The sequence below is a fragment of the Aythya fuligula genome, chromosome 1, assembly GCF_009819795.1.
Source record: "Aythya fuligula isolate bAytFul2 chromosome 1, bAytFul2.pri, whole genome shotgun sequence".
Taxonomy (NCBI): Eukaryota; Metazoa; Chordata; class Aves; order Anseriformes; family Anatidae; genus Aythya; species Aythya fuligula.
Window position 1 is genome coordinate 61,269,061 of NC_045559.1, and position 26,269 is coordinate 61,295,329.

Here is a 26,269-nt window from a genome sequence, read left to right on the forward strand (position 1 = left end):
GCACAAAATGAGCTAATCCACGACAGAGCTGAAAATTTCTCTCTGACCTGTCTGCCTTTTAAAGTGTTTATGCACACTTCTGCTGGCATATTTTTCTTGGAGTAGGGATCCAGGAATCAGTATTAGGACTTTTATTTTCATTAATAACCAGTACTCAACTGTCTGCTTATTCAACATGTTAAACAGTTATAAGTTGATGTATAAGCCAGTATTGCTTTGGGGTATATAGCGGGTTAAAATCCAACCATAGAATAATCTACGTCAATGCCATTGCGTTTTTCAGCTGGTTTTCCCTATTACGAGGCACCTTTCTAGTGCTGATTTACTGATGTGTTGGCCATAACCGAGAAAAGACACTTTCTCTGTTGTGTTGGATCTTTTATATTAACTTCCCATTTGGTTCCTGGTCTTTGTTTTTTCTTCTTTAATCTTCGGTATTTTTTTTTTTCCCCTAAAATTTCTGTGTTTTTCTTTCCCATCATCCTTGTCTTCCTTTTCAAATGTCTCTTTCTCCTTGTCTATGATCTTCTGGTTGCATTGTGAATAGGTTCTTGCATTGTGCTCATCACTTTGGTTTCTCAATGTTCAGTGTTCAGCACCTGCTTCCTGTTTCTAGTTGTAAGCAGTAGTTTTAGCATCTGTAGTGTAGTAACAGAGTTGCTATCAGAATTAGCATCTTATATGTCACTTCCATTAATCCCTGAAAGGACAACGCATTGTGCTGTATGAGGAGAGGGTGAGGATAAAGCACCATCTGTCTGGGACTGGGCATCTATTGAACAATTGTAGTAGTGCACAATGCTCCTTGTTGTGAACACGTGTTAAAGGCACCTTTATCAGCTACAAAACAGAACCACTTTAATTGCCACAGAAAGGGAAACAGTGCTAATAGAAAATCCCAAGCCTCACAAGCAAATAAACAAAATCTCTCAAAGATTTTGAGAAGGTTTTTGTCTTTGTCTTTGGTACAGGTATTTAGGAAATGAGTATTTAAAGAATGAAATTCATCCACTTTCTTTGTTTTTAAACAAAACAAAGCACCAAAACACAAAAAGAACAGATAGAAAAGCTAACCCCAAATTCCCTAATTGTCTGACAAAATGGAACTAGCTAAGTAAAATTCAAAGCATAGTAGTTTAGAGAGGAGCTTAGAGTGGAAGCCCACAAAACTGAGCTTTTTGCCTTTTCTTCTAGCAGATGAGCTTTATGTTGCATCAGCATAATTTCTAGCAGGCTCTGCTATGTTAAACTTAATATCTTTTTGCTGCATTACATTCCAAATTCATGAGGGAGTAGGGCACAAATGAGAAATTAAGGCAAGAGGCAAATATATTCAAAGGAGATATTTTGGAGACAGTCAGTTATTACATTGTCATAATATGACACAATGGGTGAAGATGAAGAGTGATTTTCTTTTTAAAAAGACAAACGGAGACACCCAAAGATCTCTCAGATTCTGTCAGGGAATGCTTTTATGATAGTCACCCAGTCTGGATATATTGTCCTTAGGAGGTATTTTTGCAGAGCTAGGGGTACATTAGAAGTGAAGTGGGGGTTAAATGGTGACCTTCAAATTAACATTTTTTGAAGAATTTTCTACAGGAATTGCTTGGCATAGTTTCAAACTGGAAGCTTAGGGTTGGAGATACAAACCTCTAGATGCCCCTCTGGGAGAAGAGAGCTGCTGTATGAATTATAAGGAAGGGAGTGATCAAGTGTTTATACAGAAGGTGGTGACAATTCCATTCCATACAGCAAAATGCTTTGCTGTTCAATACAAACTTCTCCCTTTGAGGCAGGATGTGCTGTGCTTTATGGTGTGTACTCCAGTACTGTCTGCCCCATTAAGGAGAAGTCAGAACCCGTGAAAAAAGAAGAAGGCTGTAGGAGTCTCATAAAAGAGCACAAGAGCTGAGAACACACTGGCACATGAGGATTTCCTGTTCTCCCTGGAAGCCTTGGGAGGCTGGCCTTCATGCTGTCAACATTCTTTCCTATTTTTGGAGTTACTGTTAGTCTTGCTAGTCATAGTTTGCAAAAGAACAGTCTCCTCAGGAGTTTTTTGTATTTTTTATTTTTTTAAGTATTCTGCTATCTGAATAAAAGGAAGAGCAGAGAACTTCAGAGGAACCTAAACCTCTCAGTGCTGGTAGAATCATTTAAAAAAAAAGAAAAAAAAAAAAAGCACCTCTCTTTTATACACCATATTCCATCATTCCATCAAAAGAGAGTGATGGTTTTGCACAGCTCCAACTGAGAAGCTATATTCTTCAGAGTGATGTTGCAGCCATTTACCTAGCAACAAATTAAGATGTCTTGGAATGCTTTCACTGCGCAAATCAAAGACAGTGCTGTGGGGGGGCTCCTGACTGCAGGTATTTATTTTGATTAATTAGCCACTTTGGGAAGAAAGCCCTCCTGGACAGTGTTTTGAAAGTCTGTCTGTGGCCAGCTGAGCCAACAGTTGTGTGGGGATCTGCTCTGAATTTGTTCACTCACTTCTCAGCTCAGCAGAGGGTGGGATTGGTGTATAGCCATGGTACCTATGGCAAGAGAAAGTGTTCTGTCAAACCACTCCTCCAGGCATGAGGGAGATCCTCTTAGTCTGAAATCTTTAAAAGGTGCCCACACCCCAGCTCCTATAATATCTAAGCAGGCTGAGGGATCAGTAGGCAGCTGGGAGGGAGAGATCTGGCAGATGTGGGCATCTGAATGACTTGCAGAGGAAAAATGGGAAATGTTTCTTTCCCATTGGCCGCTATCTTTATCCCTTTCCTCTTAGAAGGAAGTAGGAGCAATGAAAGTGTTGTCTGGATCAGGGGCCCTGTTTTCAAGCAGAAGCCCTGAGTAACCTTGCAATGTACTTCACTCCTGGTTTTTGTTTCTGGTGGAGGCAGTGATGCTGTTTGTGGTCAGATAAACATGGTAACCTATTAATGTAAAAGAGGAAAACAATTCCCTCCACCCACTCAAGACCTCCTCCAGCAAATAAATGCTTGAATTGACTTTCAGATTATTTAGTCCTACTATGAAGACCTATTTGCTGAAGATGAGTTACTTAGATATTCCTAGGCAAAGGCACTGCAGCCAGCCTTGCAGTGGCAAAAACCTGAAGGGATTGCGATAGGAGTGCCTAGGATAGGAATGATCTACCAAGTTAGGAAAGGGGGAGGGATAGCATGACTCACAGTGTTCCTTTTTTGTTATGCTTTCTTATTTTTAAATATAAAAATAAATCACTGCTTAATCATTTTACCTAGAACTCCCTTCCTGCCAAAGTAATACAACCCTACTGATAAAGTGGCTGCATTAGTCAGCCGAAGTCTCCCTGCCTGGTGTTCTTGCTTGATCAGAGACATTCTCTTCCACCACATCACTCCTGAAAATGACAGTAATTGTTCCTGTCTTGGCTTAAAAATAAAAATGGTGGATGGGAAAAAGGAAAAAAAAAAGTCACGATGCCTGCCAGATAGTACTTAGTTTATCTGCAACTCTTTGTTTTTTTTTTTTTTTTTTTTTTCTTGACCATCTATAAAGGAAGTCCTTTTTCCTTATGGTTATCCTTTCTCTTTGTAAAACTGATTGAAATGGTCTTGCAGGAAAAGTTCAGCATTAGTGTTTGAATACTTTCACTCCTAACTTTTAATTGCACTCTTAGCTCAGCACCAATGCCACATAAACAATTCAGGGTGGACTCTAATTGGCATCAAATTACCTTTAAACTAGTCTGACAGTGCAAATGGGACCTTAAAGACAGTTTGAGTGTAATTTACATCTGCTTGAAAGCCTCTTTATCCTTCCAGAGTTTTATGAAGGGACTTCTGTGTAAGCGAGAATTTGGCCTTCCTTTCCTTCATGAAGCCTGTGTATGATTATTTTTTTTTTCTCTCTAAACAGTGTTTTGATACTGCGTGTTGTTTAAATCTAAAATTCTTAAAAGGAAAAGGTTTTTAATGCATATTTATAACCACCTGAGTAATGGATGTTTTTTTCATGATAAGTTTTTTTTTTTTTTTTTTTTTTAATTCCCAAACAGCTGCAGTTAAAACTGTGTCAGTTCTCTCCTTTGTATTTGCACAGGATGTGGTACTTTTGTAGCTAAAGGACAACCCAAAATGTTTAGAAAGACTTTCTAACTCTTTGTGCAATCCTAGAAATAAATGTTATTGAAGTATGACTTATTCAGGCGTCCAGCATGCTTCAAAGGTGTCTCTTAAACCACAGGAGACTGTATGCTTATGCACATGTTTTTCCTGTACAGATGGATTAGCTGGAGATGCTATGTGAAGGCCTTCATAATATTCCCCTTGCTGAATAGTTGTCAGACTTCTGTCTGGCTGCTGTTCAGCTGATGTGCTTTTGAGCTTTTGGTTGCAGCAGGTTGCTGCATTGTGTTTTCTTGGTCTCTTGGGAAGATTTTGAACTCTTGGGCTCTTTATCTGGTTTTCTTTCATGGAAATAGTGCCTCACAGCACTGCTCTCGTGAGCTACCTAGACCAGTGCTGAAACTCTCAGATTCCCTAAGAAGCCTAAGCCTTTCCCAAAGCTGAAATCCTGTGGGGAAATCTTGTTTACCATCAGTTTCTTTTGGGTACTGCATAGTGGCAGCAAACAGAAACGTTTTGTAAAGTTTCAAAATCAATCAATCCTTGCTGTAGTCAGCATGAGAAACACTGTGTCCTGTAGGCAAGAAATCACCAAATTGTTTATATTTTTCCTGTCTTATTTCCATCATGGTTTTTAAACAGTCTTTAGGCTGAGGTGTAACTTCTCTAGGAAGTCAAGAAACCTTTGCCTCTTCCCAATCCGCATGCCACACTGCTCCTTCAGTAAGGAATAAACTTCTCAAAAGGGATAGTGAGAGGGTTTTTTTTTTTTTAATTTTTAATTTTTTATTTTTAGTTATAAATAACTTTAAAAACTGATGTCTCTTTGGGCTTACAGGCAAATTTCCTGCCAAAATATCCCTTGTTTGGTTATAATGGTTATAACAGTTTGGTTATAATTCTCAAGTATTGAAATGTGAGGCTGGTATGTTAACCATCTTTTTGCTCAGCATCAGAATTGTCAGAGTTCAAAAACAACAGAAAAATGTTATTCTGTTTGGTGCAAGATTTTATTTTTATTTTATTTTTTTCCTGCTGCAATACATGAGCTTTAGTTTAATGTGAAGGTAAAAATCAGCATAAAAAGAAAACAAGATCAAGGTTATCATCTGACAGATATACCCAAGAGTCTTGCTATGAAACACCATTACTCAGCTTTATTTTCAGGCAGATTCCCATGGCAGATTTTACAGTGTGTTCTCATGAAAGTGGGCTTTTTTTTTTTTCTTTTTTTTTTTTTTTTTTCTTTTTTCCCTTTTCCTACATGCAGCAGTAAGAAAAAAATCATTCTGTTGTGCACCATTGTAATAATAGGTTCCAAAGTCAGTGGGCATCCCTTACTAGGGCTTGGTGCAGGTTTTTGGCCCAGCTGATGAAAATTTGGTTGTAAGAGTCAGACAGCTATTTAATGCAAAGTCCTGTTTCAGTGAACATAGAAGTTATTTTCTTGTGCAGAAATTCAAGCAAGTCTTTCTAGTGGACAATTTGATTTGTTGTGGACATTTTTGTTAGCTAGTCTTTTGACTCTCATACCCACGTAGAGCTGTTTGTTTCTGTGTGTTTTTTGTTTGCTTTATTTTTGTTTGTTTGTTTGTCTCAGCATCTAGGAAACCCATCTACCAACAAGGCTTTTTTCCATTTACTTTTCTTTTTCATTATCTCCAGTAGTTGTTTCCAATACTCGCAGGTGCATAAAATACATGAAGAAACATTTAATTGCTCTTTCCACTTAGCTTAGCTTCAAAGAGAAATGTTTAAGCATCACCAGCTTTGGTAAGCCCTGAGACTTTCTGTAAATCAAAGACCTGAAAGCTTGTATTCATTCCAATAAAGCATTATTAATTTTTAAATTTAATTTCTCTATTTTGTAGATAGTTTGGCAAACATATTTTAAAGTGTTTTTTTTTTTTTTTTTTTTTTTTTTCCCTGTAACTTTAAAAGCAGATTAAATAGTAGGATGAAGTAACTAGCTTGTATGTAGAGATTCAAATGTAGAGATTTTTAACCTTTCTTTTCTGTGGATCCCTAAAATCTGTCTATGGGACTGGCAGACCCTTCAGATATGTCATGTGTATGCTCTGCTGTATAATTTAGAAGCTTGGTTTTTATAGTCATCTTGGAAGGCAAGTAGTCCACAGACCACCTTCTGCCAGCCAAGGCTGAAGATTGTGGCTAGAGTAGAAAAAGAGTCAGTTCTGTACATTTCTAGGAAAGTTATGTTATTGTCAGTTTTTGGTATTAGATTTGATCTTTACTGGATTGTACAAAGCTGTTACAAGAAAATTGTTGTTTTATAGAGAAAACAATGTATTTCTGAATGATAATCTATCTGGACTTCACACTCACTTGAAAGCTTAGCTTTTCGAGTGATTGAAATATACGTTATTATTGATTTATATGAAACCGGTGTGAAATTAGGAATAAGAGCTTGTTTTCTTACCATTTTTGTATTGCTGATCTTTAATAGCTCAGAAGAATCCAGCTGTGTAAAAAGAACACCCTTCTAGTCTGGGTCTGCTTTTAACTTCTCAATGTGTAAAACAGTAATTACTTTAAATTTCCAGTTCTATGAATTTCACATAGTCCTCTACAGTAATAAAGAGCTGGAAATGTTCTGGAAGTTAATGATTGGCCAAGTTAAGTTTAATAACTGTCAAGAAATTTGATGATGTCATCTTCTGCTGCAGTTTCTTTATCATTATCAGCTCAGCAAGGTTTGAGTGAGGCAGTATTTGAGGAGGTGATCCTTAAGAATTCCCTTGAGCAAATCTAGCAGGAAATGGTGTTGCACACTAAGATTCAAATTCAGAAGGATTGACAGAAAAGCCTTAATGTCTAATATATTAATTAGCTGCCTCTAACCAGAAAGAAATACCCAGTACTGCAATGTGGATGGTGTATTAATTCCATGTTCTGTATCTTAGAATGAGATGGATAGCTGTAGGCACTGTCCGACTGAAATTTCTGCAAGGTCCTGATCCCTTCAAATCATCAGCTATCTTACTCTGTCTTTTGAAAGAGCTAAAGATTTTATCAGCCCTAACTTTGTTATGTGTTGGAGTTATAGTAGGTAAATCCCAACAGAATTCCCCATGTACTTAAATGCATGAATCCTTATTTATTGTTATACACTGTTCAGATGCATAGTTAGCCTTGCATTTTTTAACCCATTTTAAGGTGTATTGTCATAAATAATACTTTGCTCTCACACAGCACATTTCATTCGTAGGCCTCCAGTTAGCTTCATTTTATCTATGGACATGACAACTCGTTTGTGCAGTACTTACACTTTAAAGCAGTTTTCAATAATTCTGCTCCCTCCAGTGACTCTCCTTACACCCTCCATGGAAGGATTCCTTGGAGATGGTGAAAGCTTCAAAGGAGCCACAGAATTTTATCAACATTCACTGGGGTTTAGTTTGCATAATGTCAGCAGTTGCAACTATGATCAGGGAAGGGTCAAATCAAATGTGCAATATGACTGTTAAAATCTGGAGAGTGTTTATGGCTATCAGTCTCACTAACGATTATTTATGTAACTTGCTAAATATCCTGAGCATTGCTTGGTACCAGGAGTATCATCCTCATTTTAAGGAGTAGTTGAAATGAGGATGCTCCATTTTGTCCATTTTTGGCTGTTTTTGCAGGCATTTGGGCATGTCTCCTGGCATAATGCACTCCTGAAGAATCTCCTCGCTGTCTTACTTCAGCTCTTAATTTAGCTGCTCCAGCTGGGAGGTCATTTCCTGTAAAACTTAGATTGTCTGTGGAGGGTGATGCACAACAGGAGCTGTAGCAGGGGTTCCCAGTTACTTTCTCTGGAAGATTACTTCTCTTCTGGCCATCCAGGCAGCTCTGTGAGACCAGCCTCCTCTAGGTATCTCACAGCATCTGAAGTTACTGAGTGCAAATACTTGACTTCTTTGTTATCTTCCCAGTGTTTAATGACTGGTTTTGCAGCGCTAAGTTGTAATGCTGCCAACACATATACAAAACCAGGGAGCAACTGTGGCTCAGTAGGTTAATTATATGAATAGGAAACAAAAATGTTTATTACAACTCTGTGACCTTAAAATTTATTCTTAGAATAGGAAATAAAAATAGCTGTTTCCAATAGAAAAACTGGGTGCTAACATGGAAATAGCATGAATAAGGCATACCACAGGAAATGTATTATTATGTGGATGTGCTGGGAGGTAATTTTTATTTCTTAAGCTGCACTAGCTTGCAGAATTACCAGAATTCAATTAGCAGCCTTTTTAACCTGGCTTTTTTTTTTTTTTCTTCTTTTTTTTTTTTTTTTTTCCCTGTTAGTGCATTATTCACTTTGAATGGTTTAATATTTAATTTACAATTCAAATGTATGTTTTGTTACGTTTTTATTTTTAATGCAGCACCTTTTGTAAGTTGACCTAGGGAGGTAGCTAGAACCATGTGTCAAAATTCACCCCAAGTTGCTGCTCCCTAGCAGCCGTTATACACATAAACTGAATTTCTGTCTGTCCATATCTTTGCAGGTAAGGTCTCTGTCAAGATCCATCTCCCCAGTCAGTGATTTATATTTGCTGGCTGTTTCAGCAGAGCAGTTGGTGACGCTGCAGAGAAGGGATAGAGGCTGTCTGTAGGGGTGTACTGGTACAGAGGGTTGAACTTTGCTGAGAAGGCAGCCCAGGGTGTCTAGCACTGCGACAGGCTGAGTGATTCCTAGTTATATGGACAGAGCACTTGAGTCTCCAGTCTTGTCAAGCTGTCACATTTCATCAGCAATAAATCTGCTTGCTAAATAAATGAAAAAGGTAATAAAACATTTCTATTAGTCATGACAAATGCTTGTCTCAGGAAAAGCTGAGGAAAAAAAAAAAAAAGACTTAATTTAAATATTTATTAAATCAAGTAATTTCTGAGGCTTCTTTAAGACCTGAAGGTATGTTATGATATAAAACAATTGAATAATTCATGTTATATATTACATGAGTGGTGCAGTGTTGCTCAGAAGAAATAAAACCATTCTTACTTTAATGTTTCTAATTTTAAGGTAGTTTGGCATTGCATGTTAACCATGTTTTTGTCCAATTTCTCATTCAACTCTCTTTTCAATACCATCTGCTTGCTTGTTTTAACAACTTCTTTTACAATCAGGTGATTTTTGCTATCTTCACCCTCCTCCTGAATATGCCCAGCAGTCCCATCTGAATTTATTGGGTTAGTGTGCTAAGCAATATTCATAAGCGTATGCAAATGTGAACCCTGTTCTAAAAAAACTTTCCCCATTTCTAGTTCAATACCTTCCAAGTCTTCCAGAGTTGTGGCTTATTTTACAGTAGTCTAATCTACTTGTTATGCCTGTTGGTTTTGTTGATCTGTAATGTATTCATTTATGCAATAGGTTCTACTCTAACAAAGCACTTAAAATTAAGATTGAAGGTAGGCTTGGTGACAAGACTGTGATTAGCTCAAAGCTAAGTACCTGCCTAAATGCTTTGCTGGATTGGATGCTTAGAAAATATAGGAAAAGATTAGTTTAATTTTGTTGAATGTGTTTTAGAGCTGTTTTACCCTAATATCATCAGACCATCCTCTGGTTATGAGTACTCAATGAAGAAGATTTGCCATAGATTGCTAGGCTTTTCTTTTGACTTCACTATTTTCTAGATCTTGTTGCTGTCTTTTCTGAGCTATAACCTTAGCTAGCAGCTCTGTTTTGCATGAGAAAGTGCATCTTTGTCTCTTAACAAGTAATTTCAGGGCAACTGTGTATTAAAATACTGGATGTAGATGGCAATGAAAAGCTGATGTCACCAATTCATTTGATTTCTGCACGTGTGAGGAGAGCAGAATAATTATACAATCCCAGACTGCAGCAGCCCACCCAGTAACTGTATCTCTGAGATCCAACCTGTGATTAAGGAGGAAAAAGATGAAATGAATGGCACAAGGGCCACATTCTGCTCTTGTATTAATTTGTCCTGAGCCAGTATTAGAAATGCTGGGAAGAAAAAAAAAAAAAAAAAAGGCTGTCCCCCCCTGAAAATGAAATCTGAGGAAAAGATGTGTCTGTATTTTTCCAGTTCGTTATCTTACCTGCTGGTGTTTGTTTTTTCCATTCCTCAAAGCAGTGTGTCCTAGCCCCCAACAGATGCCAGGGGATTTACAGGACTTAGTTTAACTTATGCTCACTGTAAAACAGCTCCAAATCCAATGTTACAAGAATTACCCGTGATTGCAGCTCCTGCTTTCCTGAATTAGCTAGACTGTTTTTTCTTTTTCTTTTTCTTTTCCCATTGCTATGAGACCAGGGCATTAGGCATTGCTGAGACCCCTGAAAGCCACACACAACTCCAGGTGTTTTCAGAGAAAGGGACATTTGTTGAGTCATCTTTGCATACCCTTCTTCTTCTGCAGTGTTTAGCTTGGATGTGTTGTCACTTCTGGAGCTATAACAAGCTCCTCATGAAATTCACACTGTGCAGTTCCTGTGTGTTATTTCTCAGGGGCAAGTCTGTACTATGGATTTCTTTCCCCCTTGTTCCTCTCTACTTGAGTTTTTGGCGCCTTTATCAAGGATAGTACTTGAGCAAATGCTTCACTTGATTGCACTGCCTAGCCTTGAGGGTAGAAATGGGGTTAGGCACACTTGAAAAGATACGAACTGAGGCAAATGTTTAAAGCTTTCTTTGAATCTTCTTCTTCGCATCAGCAAACTAAATAACTGCTTTCCCAGAAAGACTACTCATAATTGTTTTTACTATAAATATTATGATAGCGAGAAGGAGAAAAGAAGGTGGTTACTTGCTTGCTACCTGTAGTGTTACTGAATGTAGCCTATACCCAGGGCAATACAGAGTTCCAGGCTCTTGCCCAACTTGTTCTTTCTCCTGGACTTGTCCCAACAGGTGTTGGCAGTGAGTAGACCTGGGCTCTATTCACAGCTCTGCCCTGCCTTGCTGTGAGCCCTTGTTTACTTTTCCTCTCTTTGTCTCTCTTTCCTTCTGCATCCCTTTACATTACAAAGGGTGAGGACTGACTCTTGCTCTGTGTTTGACCCTGCCTACACAACTGGCAGTACTTGCTGTCCAGCTGGCATATCAAGGTGTTCTTGTAATACAAATAAATATTAAGAAATCTCTATTTTGCCCCTCAGTCATCTGTCACTTGGGACTCTCTGTGTCATTGACACTGACTGACCACGTCACCATCACTATGAATGGTCTGAGGGTTCTTTGTGTTGGACATAGGTGTCCTCAATTAAGGCTCAGGTGCCAGGGTCTCAGCCCCAACCTGTGAACACTGTTGAAAATTCCCTAAAGTGCTTCAAGGCAATAATTCAGACAGAAGCATGTAATTCCAGGACAGCGTTGGAAACACTGCCTTGATGTCCATATAGCATTCACTCAACATGGGCAATCTTCCTTCTGCCTTCCTCACGTGTCAGTCCAGAGTCCTCATCAATTCTGGTAGTATATGAGTGCACAAGTGGGTTGAGGCATTTGTCTTAATCCAGACATACTGTGAGGTATGTTCTCAGCTGAGAGGCCATATGCAGAATACTTTCTGACTAACATTAGTTTTCTGTTTGTCTTTTACAGCACTTTTACAGGCAGTCATAGCTGGTGATCTGCTGAAGGTAAGCACAGAGCACTGAGTGTCCACGTTTTCACAGCTATTTGCAGGTCTGATATACTGTAAATTATATCACACCTCTGCTCAGAACATAAATAGACTGCTGTAGGGACTGCTGGCAAATGCTATTTTACAACCTTTCCAGGAAACCTTGAATATTAGGGGAACACATCAGTCAGGTGAGGTGTGAAATTCGAGTGAATAGGATCTGGTGTTAGGCAGCACCTTTCAGCCCAGGATCCATAGTGCACTGTGTGGAGCAATGTGTCAGTTACTAACAGGGAAATTACTATACTAGCAGAGGCAGCACTGAACCGGGTAGTTCTGGTGCAGCCTTACACGGTAAATGAGATTTTATTGTAGTGATATTGGTGACCAAGCCACTAGAGTTGTTAGAGACATCTTAACTTCTTCCTACATAGTGACAGGATCAGGTAGAGTGAAACTCAGTTTAGTGTCTTATGGTCTGATGGACATCTCAAAACACATAATGTCTTGGTATTGTCAGATTTTGGTACCCTGCTTTGGGAGGAAAAGGCACCTGTGTTAAAAAGTTTTGTTCCCAAAGTCTGACATTTATTCAGGCTGTGTTTTTCAGTAGCCAAGTCAGGGTTTGCAAACTTGCTCCAGAATTTGGATGAAGGCTGTGATTAATGACTGCAATATTATCTGGGAAAAGCCAGCTTGGAGCCATTTGTAAAAATGACAGTACTGTTAGCCCAACTCTTTGCCTGCAGGTGCACCTTCCATACCTCCTCCTTGGCTGTGGTGGCTGTAGAACCTAGGGAGCATTCCTCAATCAAGCAGTCATAAACATATATTCCAGTTTCTGCTTCTTGAAAGCTTTTTGCCCGTGTTTGGTTTGACAGGGAAATTTCTTGCCTTCATTCACATGTTTTACATCATAAATAATGCCCCACTGTGACAAGCTGCTGCTTCTTTTCTGCATTAATCTGTACTGGAAGCCCCCACAGAGTCTGCAGCAATTCTGAGAGCTAACCAGTGGGTGTTCCCTGTCCCTTCTTACCCTGGATAGTGTTTTCCCCTCAGAGCGCCCTGGACAAGGTAGAGTGTGTGAGAAGGGAGATCTGGGGCAGCTCAACTCCAGCTCCCTGTGGATTTCTGAGTTTTCTGATTTATTCAGAAAGTGTTTGCCTTGGGTATGCCTCCCTTACTGAGGAAAAAAAAATGGAATTTTCAGCAAATGAACCAACATTTTCTATCAAATATGTATATTTTTAAATATCCCAACAACTTCACTGGACATGGGTTTGCAAGCATGGCTAGCAAACAGTAACTCAGTGCTTGTAAAGCAGCAATGCCTCATTATACAGGAAATATGACCTGGTCTTATTAACCCATACAGTTGTCAATACTTCCAGTTTCAGATGTTATTCACTGAGGCCTAAAAACAGACTTGAAAGTAATATTATACTTCATCACATTGCATTGCATTGTTGTACTGATTTCCTACAAAAAAATGATAAATGATTTGCCTTCATATTTGTTTTTCTGCTTCTCCTTCCTTATCCTTTTCCCATGTGTGTGTATGCATTTTTTTGTTTGTTTGTTTGTTTATTTGTTTTTTCCAGTTCATAGAATGCTGTAAAAAAGGAGCCAATTTGTTAATCCAAGGACCCGACCATGGCTCCTTGTTGCACCACGCTGCCAAGACTGGGCACGGAGAGATTGTGAAATATATCCTGGAGCACGGTGAGTCACAGTGGGCAAACCCACAGAGAACTGTACTTCAGCCAAGTGTCAGTAGGTAAAATTGCACAGCACAGCATGGTTGGGAGTGCCCTCACTCCTTATGGTCACCCTCAGCCAAATGCCCATCTGCAGCATGTGTGAGCAAGAGGCTTGGAGCGTGTTAGAAATGGCAGTGGTGACTCCAGATAAAGGGAAACTAAAATAATTATTCTTTTTGAGGAGAATAGGTATTTGCACAGTTGCATCAGTTGTAAGGCTGTGAAGACCCAGTGTGATGCTCTAGCTTGATCTCTGGCATGGGACTCCTCTGAACTAATTTGTTTTTCAATTAGAGCATCTGTTGTAGAAAGCATCTAATCTCTATGAAAACATTTACAGCGATGGAGAGCCCCTGCTATCACTGATATTATTTCAGTGTTTAATAACACTCTGCTTAGGAAACCGTGCATTTGACTAAATTTGCCTTGTGTATTCTCCAACCTTCCAATATTACGTCTCAGTTAAATTCAAGATTTGTAACAAAAATTGTGATCTGTATTTTATGTATATATATTTATAGTCTATGATCTTGCCATGTTCCTTTTTTCCTTTGGACTCTTTTTATCTTTGTCAGTAACAGGACTGCAGGCATGCTTACATGGGCTATACAACAATTTGTGTGTGCCCATATGTTTGAGGCAGTAGATTCTCTGCCTGTTGGAACTTCAGTAATCTTGTTCCATGGTTGCTAGAGAATGATACAGACAATAACAGTCACTGCTCTGAATGCAGAGCTACAGTCCAGTGATCATCCTCTTGTTCTGCAGGATATGATTGAGTCCTTTAAACATTCTTGTAAGTATTCTCTGACCCCCTCTCCAAAATATCAATGGCTGTTTTGACTTTTGGGTGTCAGAATCAGATATATTAATTCATCAGAAGTCTTAGCACTAAACACAGAGACTGTCTCTGACAAATGGAATGTGTTAGCTAATGCTTGAAAGTTACTGCAGAAACTGTACAGAGAGGAGAAAAAACCACTCCTCATAGTAAAGGAAGAGACAATAATTCATCTGTTAATGTTTGTTTTAATTGGGGTGGTATTTAACTTCAGTTTGACTTCTAACATTTAGATGTTTACATACAGGTGTCATGTAGTCTATAGGTGTAAGTTCCCATACTGTCAAGAGAGATTAAGTTCATTTGTCCATGTATGATAGAGGTACTAGAGAAGACGTCTTCTTTCAGTGTCAGATGGAAGTGAGATGAGCTTCTTCAATAGAGTACTCTTCCAGTGTGAGTAGCTAAAGGGAGATCCTAGGCACAGTAGACATTGGAGCCCAGCAAGTGATCCACGTTACAGCTACCTGTGTGTTTCATTCATTTAGCTAAAAATAACTGTCTAATGTAATTTGCCCCTGAACATCCAGGACATCTGCATGGGTGTACAAGGTAACATAAAGGCCTGTTGGAGGCTCATATCCTTCTGGACTGGTAGCTAGAGCCAGGAAAACATCCCTGTCATTGCAAATGCAAACCAAGGCTTGCCCTTCAAGAGATCAAATGGCACAAAAAAACAACAACAAAAAAGTGTATGCAACTGAACTACGCCCCAGATATTTGGCTGAGGGGGATCTGAATTGCCCTTTTTAATGTGTAAATACCTCCATAAGATTAGATATGTGTAGTTGGTCTTACATTCAAATACTAGCTGTTTTTCTCACAACAAGTCTTATTATTACTAACTAGTATTACTAACTCTATCAACATCTCTGGGTTATCTCATTAGTCACAGTTCATATATGTGCCTCTAAATTCAGTAAATAGGTGTAATTACACATACATTGGTTTACTGTTTCTAGTTTCTTCTCTCAGTGCACATGACTTGTGCCACTTCACTGTCATGGATGCCTCTCCAGGATTTTTTTTAGGCTCATATGCCTTAGTTTACAAACTGACCCAGTTACCATTCCTTCGGTGAAGGTTTAGAATGAGGTAATTTAAGCTGGTAAGGATGTGAGTAGGATATCCATGGGAATTTTTGAAGTGAATAGAGAAATGTGAGGGATTACGGGCTGCTAGACAAAGACAAACCAGAAGGTTGAGCAAATGTCAGCTCAGTTCCTCTCTCCCCCCTCTATCCCCAGGGATGGCAGGAAGCTTTTGCAGCTTTCCAGACATATGTCTTCTGGGCTTCTCCAAATGCATTGTTTGTTTAACATTCTCTAGGGATCAGAGAGTGCATGGGACAATACTGTAATAGAAAGAGGCCTTCTCTATTCTACCAAGCAATTAATGAAACTCATTTCTACCCCGGGTACTTCTCAGTCACAAACGAGCCCTCTTGCTGAATCATCATCATCATCATAATGTCCTTGTTTTTCTGTTGCGTTCTCTGGCACCTGGCATCTTCTCAACTTTAATTAGCGTATGAGACCTAATCCAACGCTACTAATATCTGAGTCTTTCCCTGTATCTAGCTTCTCATTTCTGCTGATACCCACCCCTGATAAAAATGGATCTTACGCTTGTTCTGGCAATTACCTCCGCCCACTTTTACTTCCCTCATAGTTTGTCTGCTTTCCATACATGGCTGGAGATTATTAACATCGGGAGTTCCACAGCAAAATACCCTCCAGCACACAGCACAGAAAACCTATTATTAATCACAGGGAAAATCTTCTGAATATATTTTAAAGTAACAAAACCAGCAAGACAAAACCCACCATACCAAGAGTTTTAACTACCTCATGTGAAGCTACTGGTGTGAATCAAATGTGGTAAAGAGGTGGGAAATTCTCTCCCCCCCCTTCCCCAACAAACACACCACATCCATAAGACTGGCAGGAAAAATGGTGTTGTGATGCTGAGGCTGTTCTTTTCAGTGATGGCTTTACACCTTCTGCAAACATGCAGGGGAATTAATACAAGAGGTTATTCTGTGATCTCGATCAGAATGATTTCAGATGTCAAGGGGAAAAAAATAACCCTTCTCAAGCTAGAAAAAAGCAGAGATGAGTCACACAAACAAACTGCTGTGCAGTGTTGCCAGATACTTATCAGAGGACTAGCACAAGCCTGGAATAGAAGCTGAAGCGCCGATGTAGTAGGTGGTGGAACGACAGCTGCTTACTGCTGCAGGAATGGTCATGCTGGTTGCTGTTCCTGCAAAACAGTTTCTCTTTATCCTTTGTGTACAAAGGGCAGAAACACAGACCTAAATGTTGTTCAAGAGGGCCTTCATAAATCAGGGGTCCTTTGCTTGTATTGGGAAGGTCACCTTTTAAGATCTGTCTGTAGCTAGGCTAAGAAACACTTCGCAAGAAACTGAGGGCCAAACTCAGTAGGTATCAGAACCACATCTGCTTATGGCTGCAGTCAGCAACTGTCTCACAACCCAATGCTTGCACATTATAAAAGAGTTAACTGTTTACTTGCTTAACACAATCAGAAGTAGGGAAGGCTTAAGAAGATCTCCTAAATCAACATTTGTATTTGGAATCAAACTTGACTTGGAATCTTCATCTGCCAGTTCTGAACTATTTATAATCTATAACCGTTATTCAAGACAAACAATCCAAGGCTGATCTTCTCCTTCTTTTATCTTCTTCTCTAGAGGCTCAAAAGACAAGCAAGAATTCTCTATTAGTTTTAAACAGAATATAGGAAAGTTAATTACAGTTGCTTAGGATTTTGTGTTGGAAACTTCTAGTGGGATAGTCAGTCGGTAGAGCATTTCTGTAACCTCAGGTTTCAATGTCCTTGGTCCACTGGACAGCATCCTCCAGTAAGCAAGAAGAGTCTTTAGTTACTTTTTTGTTATGATTGGAAAGCAAATTCTTCTGTGACAGAGATGTATGTCAGGGACAAAATTTGGATAGCCATCAGAAAGTAACACTGTAGGAGAGTGAGTATGCCTGACATTCACTACTATCTCTAGATTTGCAGAGTGTTTTATGGTGGGAGGACATTTGTGAGGGCCCTAAGCAGAAAACAGCTCAATTTTCCTAGAAGGCACAAGGTATAAAATAGGCTATTTTATTTTCTAAATTTACCAAATTTCAGGTTAACATGGGTGAGAGACTGTTCAAATGGAAGGTGTGATCCTGTAATCAGACTACACTCCATGTTACAGTGGAAATTCAAAGCCAAAAGACACTAGTAGTACAAAAGAGACACTATTAATCTTCACATCAGGTAAAAATGAGGAGTGCAGAGTTGGGTGAAAACCTGAAATAGTTCTGCCTTTTCGTATTACTGCTGTTTTAAAAATATTCTCTCTTCAGCTGTAAGGAACCAAATACATTTTTGTTCCACAGTTAAAAACCTTAATCAAATTATTGACCAAAGAGGTTTTTGACAGATAAACACCCAGAAATGCTGCTAATGGAAGACGTTGCTGTTTAAGGTAAATTCACTTCTTCCTCAGTTCTACAAAGAAGGGACTGACAAGACAAGGGACTGGCAGGGGTTAATAGCTGTGGGTCTCCTGGGGGTAGCTGTAACCACCTCCATTGGAGAGGGCAGGGTGTGCTGCAGGCCTGGAGGCCTTTTGTACTGCATGGTGCTGTATGTTTTGGAAATGCCTCAGAAATATGGTCATTTTGCCTCTCTTTTATGTTGTAGTGAGCTCAGCTAAAGGGCAGCTGCTTCTCCTTCCCTTCCCTCCTCCCATCCCCAGCTTAGGCTGCTCTGCCTCCTGAGAAATTGGAGAGGGGCTTTAGTGGAGTGAAAGAGCATAGAAGGAGAGAAGGAAAAAAGTTAATAATTCTACACAGACAGTCTATCAGAGATGTTAAGGGAAGAAAGTGATCTCAGCTGGGCTTCCCCTCAGTGCGTCATGCTTTTCAGCTCCTTTCATGCGAACTTCTCCCCCTGCGTCCCCATCCTGCCATTCTTTAGTCCCCATGTCTCTCTCTTTCTCTCTCTCTCTTTTTTTTTTCTTTTTTCTTTTTTTCTCCCTCCACCTCTCCACACATTTCTATCTTTTGTTTTTATTTCCCCCCCTGCTGCTTTCCTTGATAGAAATCTCACTCATGCATTTCCCTTCCGGATTTCTATGGGGTTATTTTGTCCTCTCTCTCTCTGCGCCTTGGTCCCCTTTTCTTTCTTTGCCTCTTGTCCTAGAGTAAAACAGCCGCCTCCCTGCTGGGCCAGGATGACAGTGCTGTTAGCTTTCCCAGTACCAGCCCTTCCCACATCTGTGCAGCTTTTGTCCCAGGGCAGAGGGGGATTTGGAATGGTCGGTTGGCAGCGCCAGGGAGACTGATGTAAAAATGAGGTCCAAAAGAGAGGGGAAAGGGAATTAGGAGGAGGGCGTGAGATGGTTTAAGAGAAGCACGAGCAAAAATAAAATAAAGAAGTGCGGGGCACAGATCAGACTGTGTGTGAGTTGGAACCATCTAATTTCAGAGATAGAGCAGAGGGAATGAAATGAACAAATTCTGGATGTTGCTGCAAATTGAGTAACCCCAATATCTAGGTCTTAAGTATGTCTGGGGTGGAACTGGGTTGCTCCCATGAGATGCTTTATTTGGAACAGTTTGCTGGAGAGCCCTCTTTGTACGTGGCACCTACTTAGGTTTGTACTCATGGACTGCCCACTCAGTCCTCAGCACTTGGTTCCTCTGACATAGTGTTGCTGTTTCTTCCTGTTCCTGACCAGTTTTCCTTTATCCTTGGTTTTCCATCTCACCAGACCTGCTCTGCTCTGGCTCTTCTGTCCTCTCAGATCATATTCTTCTAACTTATCTCCTTCTTTACTCCTAATGTTTTAACCTTTTTTTTCTGTTTTTCTCAACTTACCAGGGTAAGTACCTCTATGCCCAGTACAGCCAGTCCAGACACTGTGCTCTACCATTGCATCACAACCTTCATTGTCCCATCTATGAACAGAAATAGACTATTATTAAGTTAACATTGCAGGTCATTCCTTGTTACCCACCTGGGGGATGTGGTGTTGTAGTAAGCCATGGGGAATCACATTTATTTTTGAACAACGTGATGTGATTTTCTTTAGAATGCACTGTGTTTTAAAAAAGGAGAGAGGCTAATGAGCTTGGAGAATTGCCATAGTAGGCATGCAGGTGCACTGTGCCCTGGGGACTAGGCATGCTAGTTTTTTTGACCACCTCTTTCACAGAATGGTGGAATATAAAGGTAACGAGCTATCTGCAGTTCCAGGAGCTATGGCAGCCAGCTTCCCCGACAATACTGCCTGTATATGTTGTAAAAGGAGTGAGGGAGAGACGAACAGCACTGACCCACTTCAACACATATTCAGTGAAATAAGTGAAGAGAAGTTGTGTGTAGGTCTTTGTAAGTAAATAGTGTGAAATTCCTCAGTTTCAGGTGAGATTTTGCTGTAAGCTTGAGGACCCTTGAATCTGAAACTCACACTGTGATGAAGAGAAATATTCATGAAAAAGAAGTAAAATTCCTATAAAGTTTCACTGTTCCCTTTGCTAACTGCCCCATACCATCTGGCACTATGCTCCAGAGCAGTGGAGAGAAGAATAATAAAGCAGACTGCAAAGGGAAAAGTTCTTCTTTTTTCAAATGCAATCTAGATCCTAGCTTTTCCATATCGTTGTGATTCAATGATGGAATTTACTGCTATAAACATCTGCCTGCAGTGAATATCAAGAACAAAAGGACATTAATGTAAATGAATTATTTTGTCCCACTTAACAAAAATCTTTTCTATTTTTCTTAATCTTACTTTCCCGATCATTGCTGACCAGTAGAGTACAGGATTTGCATATCAATATAAAGACCGCTGGGAATATTCCACCCTGATCTACATTCTATATAGTGCTATTAAATGAAGTAGCACACGGATGTCATTCACAACAGAATTTGGCTAATTTCAACTTCTTAATGACATTTTCCGTCTAATACTAACAATAGATTTTAACTTGTTATATATCAGGGTTTCCAGTATATCAGCATTTTCAATGCGCTGTACTTATGTGAACCACTTAATTGAGCAAGGTGAAGAGTGAGAAAATAAGATCCATGAATATTCATTTCCAGTATAATTTAGAGGCTGCTCCTCTCTGACGCTGACACTCCAGCAGTGACTGTGCATTCAGAATTTTGCTAGTGCAAGGGCTTGTGCAAACATTACCTTGAAGTTTAGCATATGCGTGCTAATTGAGCTTTCAGTTGGTTTCTTTTACATATTTGCACTGAATACTTTCTCCTGATAGTTGTGCTCCTAAAGTCATGCAAACAAATGCTACGTGACATACTTGACTGTCTTTTGCAGGTCCATCTGAATTACTGGACATGACAGACAGTGAAACGTAAGTACAATCTACCCTATCTCCTCAATACATGTGTTACAGTAGCAGACGTCTCTCATTTTTCATAGTGGCACATCTCTTCAAAAACAATCAATCAACTATAACCCTCCCCCCCCAAACACAAACAACAGCAGCAACACATATGGCTTTCTGGCCTAAAACAAATGTTTCTCGAGCTCCAAAAAGGTTTTCCTCTCTATTGCTTCCCATTACTCATTAGTCTTTCTAGAGAGATACAAGTCCAGCATTGTGCTTCAGTGTTTCCAGAGTCTAGTAGCTGAGGGACCAACATGTAGGATTAATTCCAAAAGTCAAGACGTAACTTTTCTTGCTCAATGCCTTTTCTTTAGTCCCTTTTTGGTTCATCCAGAATGCTCTGCTTTAGCTGTTCTAAATGGCCAGAGCAAATGCAAAGATTTCTATCAATTACTTAGAACCTCAGTCATCTCTGATATTATTTAAAAAGTCTTTACTTTCCAATTCCCAGCTGTTCAATATCTTGTTGTATAATCACGATATCACAAAGAGTATGGGAGGGATCCATGAATAATCCTGGAAAGCATATGAAATATATGGGAAACAAAACAGCCTTTCTCATAGGGGTTTAGCCTATAATTCGCCATCCCACAGTTGTCCTCAGCTAATGAAGAATGTCAGGAAGGTTCTGCACAGGGTCTGTGGGCAATCCAGGGGTGATGGAGTCTAGATGGACTGCCTGCTTCTCCTCATGCAGTTGTAACAGCACAGACACTGAAATAAAGTTCAAGTGAATGTAGCTATGAGGGATTCCCTTTACAAAGGTTCCTCTACTCCTAACTCTTGAAAAGGGAAGGTTCAAGCTGTATGTGCCAGCATGAATTTGCCTTTTGATCCTCAGTGTGAAATCAGGTAGCACCCCATTCTTAATTTAGCTCTCATGCAGCAGAGAGAAATTCATTGCAATGCTGCCTATTAATATTTCAACTTGCCCTGTCAAGGATTGAGACTGAAATTCCTTTCTGGTCAGGTATGTGCAAGATCTGCCCTACTAAAGGCAATTCTTGTCCTTTGTTATTTTAGGGGATATGTAACAGCTGTTCTTGTTTGACACTAGTCTTATGGACACCACTTGCAACCCACACAAAGCATACCTCCTCTTCTTTCTAGTCAAAGCTGGACAGACTTTTTTAACCTTGTTGGCACAGCCAGCCTCAGAATCCTGTTACATGTAGCTCTGGCCTGAGTTGAGGAGCTTTGCAATAAACCTGCACTGACTACACAGCCTTCTGTTTTGAAAAGCATGTGTTCAAGCTTCTCTAGTAGCTTACTAGTCCAACGGTAGAGAACAAAACCACAAAACTCCTCTCATATATCCATGAGAGCCAGGTGTCAGAACCAGGGCAGTAAAGGTAGCTGTCATGGCTTTGATGGACATGATTTTTCTATTATGCCTCCAAGAAAGAGGCTCACGTAAGAAATAGTAGGAAGAAAAAAATGCTGTTACAGTTTAGCCTACTGTGAAATAAGGTCTTTGGTTTGCCTTTGCAGCAGTTAACAGAAGTGCTGGTTGGATGGGAATGTGACGTTCAGCTCTCTGAATATAAAAAATCTGTGCATGTTTCTTTCCCACTCCTCAGAAGTTCTCCATCTGCAATTTGCGCATTACAAGTTTTCTTACCGAATCAAACGATGTAGATGGTAAGGGAGAGAGGGTACAAGTCCACCTCTGCTGGCAAAATGCAGCTTTGCAGAAATACATCATCTATTCATCGCACCTTATACTTCATAAATGTACATTGGTGGGATGCATCTCACTGCTGGTTTCTGTACTTTGGTCTAGGGGTGAGACGGCATTACATAAGGCAGCCTGCCAGCGCCATCGTGCCATCTGCCAGCTCCTGGTGGATGCAGGAGCCTCGCTGAGAAAGACGGACTCCAAGGTAACCCAGCCCAGTCGACCAGTTATAAAACACTGCAGCCAAGCGAGACTGATCAGCATCCGTCCCTGCTGTGTGCATGATTGAGGCTTCCTTGTGTGTGCCAAGAGCAGCTCTTTTTTACGCAAGCTATTTTTATTTAGAAAACTGTATTGATTGAAACAAGTACAAGAGACTTCAGTTCAGTCCCCAACATGGGTCATCTTCACTATAGTGAGAGCCTGGCCTCAAACTATTCAGTGTGCTGGGTGTGAATGAGGCATCTCCATGGCACAGCAACATCCTTCTCCTGTGTGGTCAAAAGAGAGGCCTGTGGGCAGGGACCACCTGGGGGAGTCTTGGTTTTTGATTGCATAGTGTCTGTGAGGCTTGATTGTTGTGGCTGACTTGCTTTGTGAGGAGGGCTAACCATCATCTACTGCCCTCACTTGCCCCCGTGTTTATTAATGCAAAGCTAACCACAACCCTCTCTCCATGTAAGCTTAGCAGACGAAGATGTCTGGGAAAAAATAAATCCTAGGAACAGCCTCTCAATACAACAATCTGATCGCTTGGGAACATGGTACAGAAGCTGCCCCTCTGGCATTTCTAAACATAACAGACCTGTGACCAGTATCTGAAAATTGGTTGGATGTCTGGATTCTAGAGTTAGAAGCAGTTTCACTGCAACAAGACAAAAAATTCCATGTTATGCTCTATGGAGTAGCCTATAAACCAGAGAGACCATCACTTTTTCATATAAGAGTACTATACATTGTAAAAGATAATTTCTGCAACATCTAAAATCCAGATAAGTGGCTTCTAAGTTGTTAATTTTCATCTATGCAGAAATCCAGGAAGCAAGAATGGTTTTGTGGAGATAAATTAATGTGTTTTCAATATTTTTGATGGTTCATGATCAAGACTGTCCAATTCTACAGTAATCGTAGGGTAGCTCGGATAACAAAATAGCAAAGTGATGCACTGAAAAATAAAAAAAATTGACATGAGACAGAATGAACCACATTGAGCTCATCTCAAATGTTAGGAATCTCACTCTCCACATCCTTAGTAAAATTGTGCGTAGTTTGTGAAGTATGCTTTTCAAGTGTTATCTACAGTACTTTGCATTATATTCATTCACAGAGGGACTATAGCCCTTGAATGAAAACTCAGATCCTTCCAGCATGTGAGTCCTTCTGTGCAAGGTATCAAATAGCATGTCCTTATAGAGCTGAATTATTTGTCCTAAACCACACAAGGATTTTGAAAATCTTCAGAATCTCATGACTCTCATAGAAAACCTTGACTTGATACCAACTTTATTTGTTGGGAAAATAAGTAAATTCTCTGGATGCACTTCTGTACTTCCTGTAGTAATTTCTCTGGGTTGCACTCTCATCTGTTCTAAATATGTTGGCACAAGACTTTTTCTTCATCTTTCTTTGTTTTAGGGTAAGACCCCTCGTGACAGGGCTCAGCAAGCTGGTGACCCAGATCTGGCCTCCTACCTGGAGAGTCGACAGAACTACCAAATGGTTCCCCATGAGGATCTGGAGACAGCAGTCTGATGTCTGAAAGCGGCTAAGAGGATCCTTGGAAATAGCAAGGCTGCACCTGAGCACTTGGGCATCGTGTGAGGAAGAAGCTGATGGAATCAACGTGTCTCTTGCCCTCGTGGAAAATATCTGAGGACATGCCACCAGTTTCTAAGGGCTACTGAGTCTTGCCACGGAACAGTTAGGTTCCATAAGATAGCCCATGATGGATGAGGTGGGACACTCAAAGGTCTGTGGAATCCATGGGCCACGGAAATTTACCTTTATTGCTTCCAGCAAGTAGCATGAACTTCTCCCATGTTCATCTGTACAATTTATTAAAAAACAAGAAAAAGAAAAAAGAGAAGTTGGTGTGGGGGAACCAAACTAACTGGGACATTAAAACACCAAGCCAGGCCCTCCTCCATCCCTACATTTTCCTGCATACCTTTAATTCTCCCATTCATCTCACTTGTCATCAGTTAAATAGTACCTGTTATCTCTGTGTTTTCACAAATGGTCAGGCAGTAGCAGAAATTTTGAGGAGCTCTGGATGCCCTTAGGAAAAAACATTTTTACCTGCTGTGTTCCCTCCCTTGCTGTCCCATCAGAAGCTGCTTCCTCAGTGTTCAATCACTGGGGAGTTTTCTCACTGTTGGAGAGAATTCTGCCTATTGCCTTGCTTTCTAGGGTGTGGGACACAGTTAAATTTACAGCAGTAACAAAATCGAACGTCCTCATTGTTGCTGGGTATGTGGTTACGGTATCCTCATGAGACAGGCGTTTGATTGGAAAGGAGTTATATGGGATATTAAGCATTGTATGACAGAGCAGAAATCTACCCCTAAGGTTTCTTGCATCACCGTTGAGCTTATAATGACCAACTGGGTTTGCTCAGGTTTCAGACCAATCTAAAAGCTGATAGCTATTTTTACTTCTGGCAAGATGGGTTTTACGATGGGGAGAGGAAACCTGGAAGGCTATCTGTCAGCCATGAACAAATGAACAGGCATTGCCCTGGTCATATTGGGAATAGGAAAACATCCTCTGGCTGAGCCTGTAAACTACCTGATTCCCCAAGGGATGGGGAACAAAGTTCTAAAGAGAGGATCTCCCCCTGGAGAAGGACAGGCAGCAGCTCTTTGCCTCATTACTTTCTATAGACTTGGAAACTTAAACTTGTTTAGCCACTATAAAGGCCAGTTGTGTCTACTGTACTCGTCTGTTCTCTGTCTTACCTCAAAGATTATAACCACAAAAGAAGAAAAAGCAGACATACACAGACATACGTAAAATGTTCATCTTCAGGTTTTCAATCACTAAAGACAATTCAGCTGCCAGAAATAGCAGAGCTTCCACTTTGCTCAGTTCTTATGAAGATCCTCATGGCCCACTTTTGGCATAATTCTTGCAATAGATTTTTGAATTTTGCTTTGCTGTTTGCTTTGAAAGATCCAATGGTGTTTGGTTTCACATGCATTGCTAGGGGAAGGTCTCCATTAGATGGTGATCATCAGGATTACATGCAATTTGGAAACCATGGAAATAACTCAGGTCATTATTCAGATAAGATTTTCTTCTTCCTTATTAGAAGTTGTAAAAATGAAATGAATGAGATTCCTTCCTTTTTCTTTTCTTCCCTCCCTCCTTCCCACCCTCTCTCCCTTCTCTTTTCTCCTTCCCTTCCTTTCCCTCCCTGCCTTCTTTCATTCCTGCCTCCTTTTTTTCTTTTTTCTTATTTTTTTTTCATTTTTTTCCTTTTCCTTTTTTCTTTTTTTTTCTTTTTTTTTTTTTTTTCTTTTCTCTTCTCTTTCACTCTTTCCTTCCTTCCTACCTTCCTCTCTCCCTCCCTCTGTCCCTCCCTCCTTCTCTCCTTTCTCTCCTCCTTTCTTTCTTGACAAGAGTGATTGTTGTGGCAGAAAGGGAAGAGCTAAAATATATATATATTATTTTTTTTTTTTTCAGTTTTCAAAAGTTCATTTGATATGAGCAAAATATTTCTTTAGTATTTCTTCCTCTGGAAGGAAACTATATATATTTGTAATCTATAGATCAATGGTGACATGAAATGTATTTTGTCTTATTTTCTATCTTTACTTTACCTTTCTTGT

The 26,269-nt window shown here is 40.0% G+C and overlaps 1 protein-coding gene across 2 annotated transcripts in view; it reads left to right on the forward strand.

The window, feature by feature from the left end:
• The window catches only part of DGKI (diacylglycerol kinase iota), a 215,584-nt gene extending 189,807 nt beyond the window's left edge, over positions 1-25,777 (forward strand). For both annotated transcript variants that reach the window (XM_032199161.1, XM_032199152.1), the window contains 5 exons: positions 11,693-11,730; positions 13,319-13,439; positions 20,689-20,725; positions 22,545-22,644; positions 24,075-25,777. In XM_032199161.1, the coding sequence (XP_032055052.1) occupies positions 11,693-11,730; positions 13,319-13,439; positions 20,689-20,725; positions 22,545-22,644; positions 24,075-24,191 (413 nt within the window). In that variant the 3' untranslated portion in view covers positions 24,192-25,777. The remainder of the gene's footprint in view (positions 1-11,692; positions 11,731-13,318; positions 13,440-20,688; positions 20,726-22,544; positions 22,645-24,074) is intronic.
• Positions 25,778-26,269: the final 492 nt, after the last annotated feature.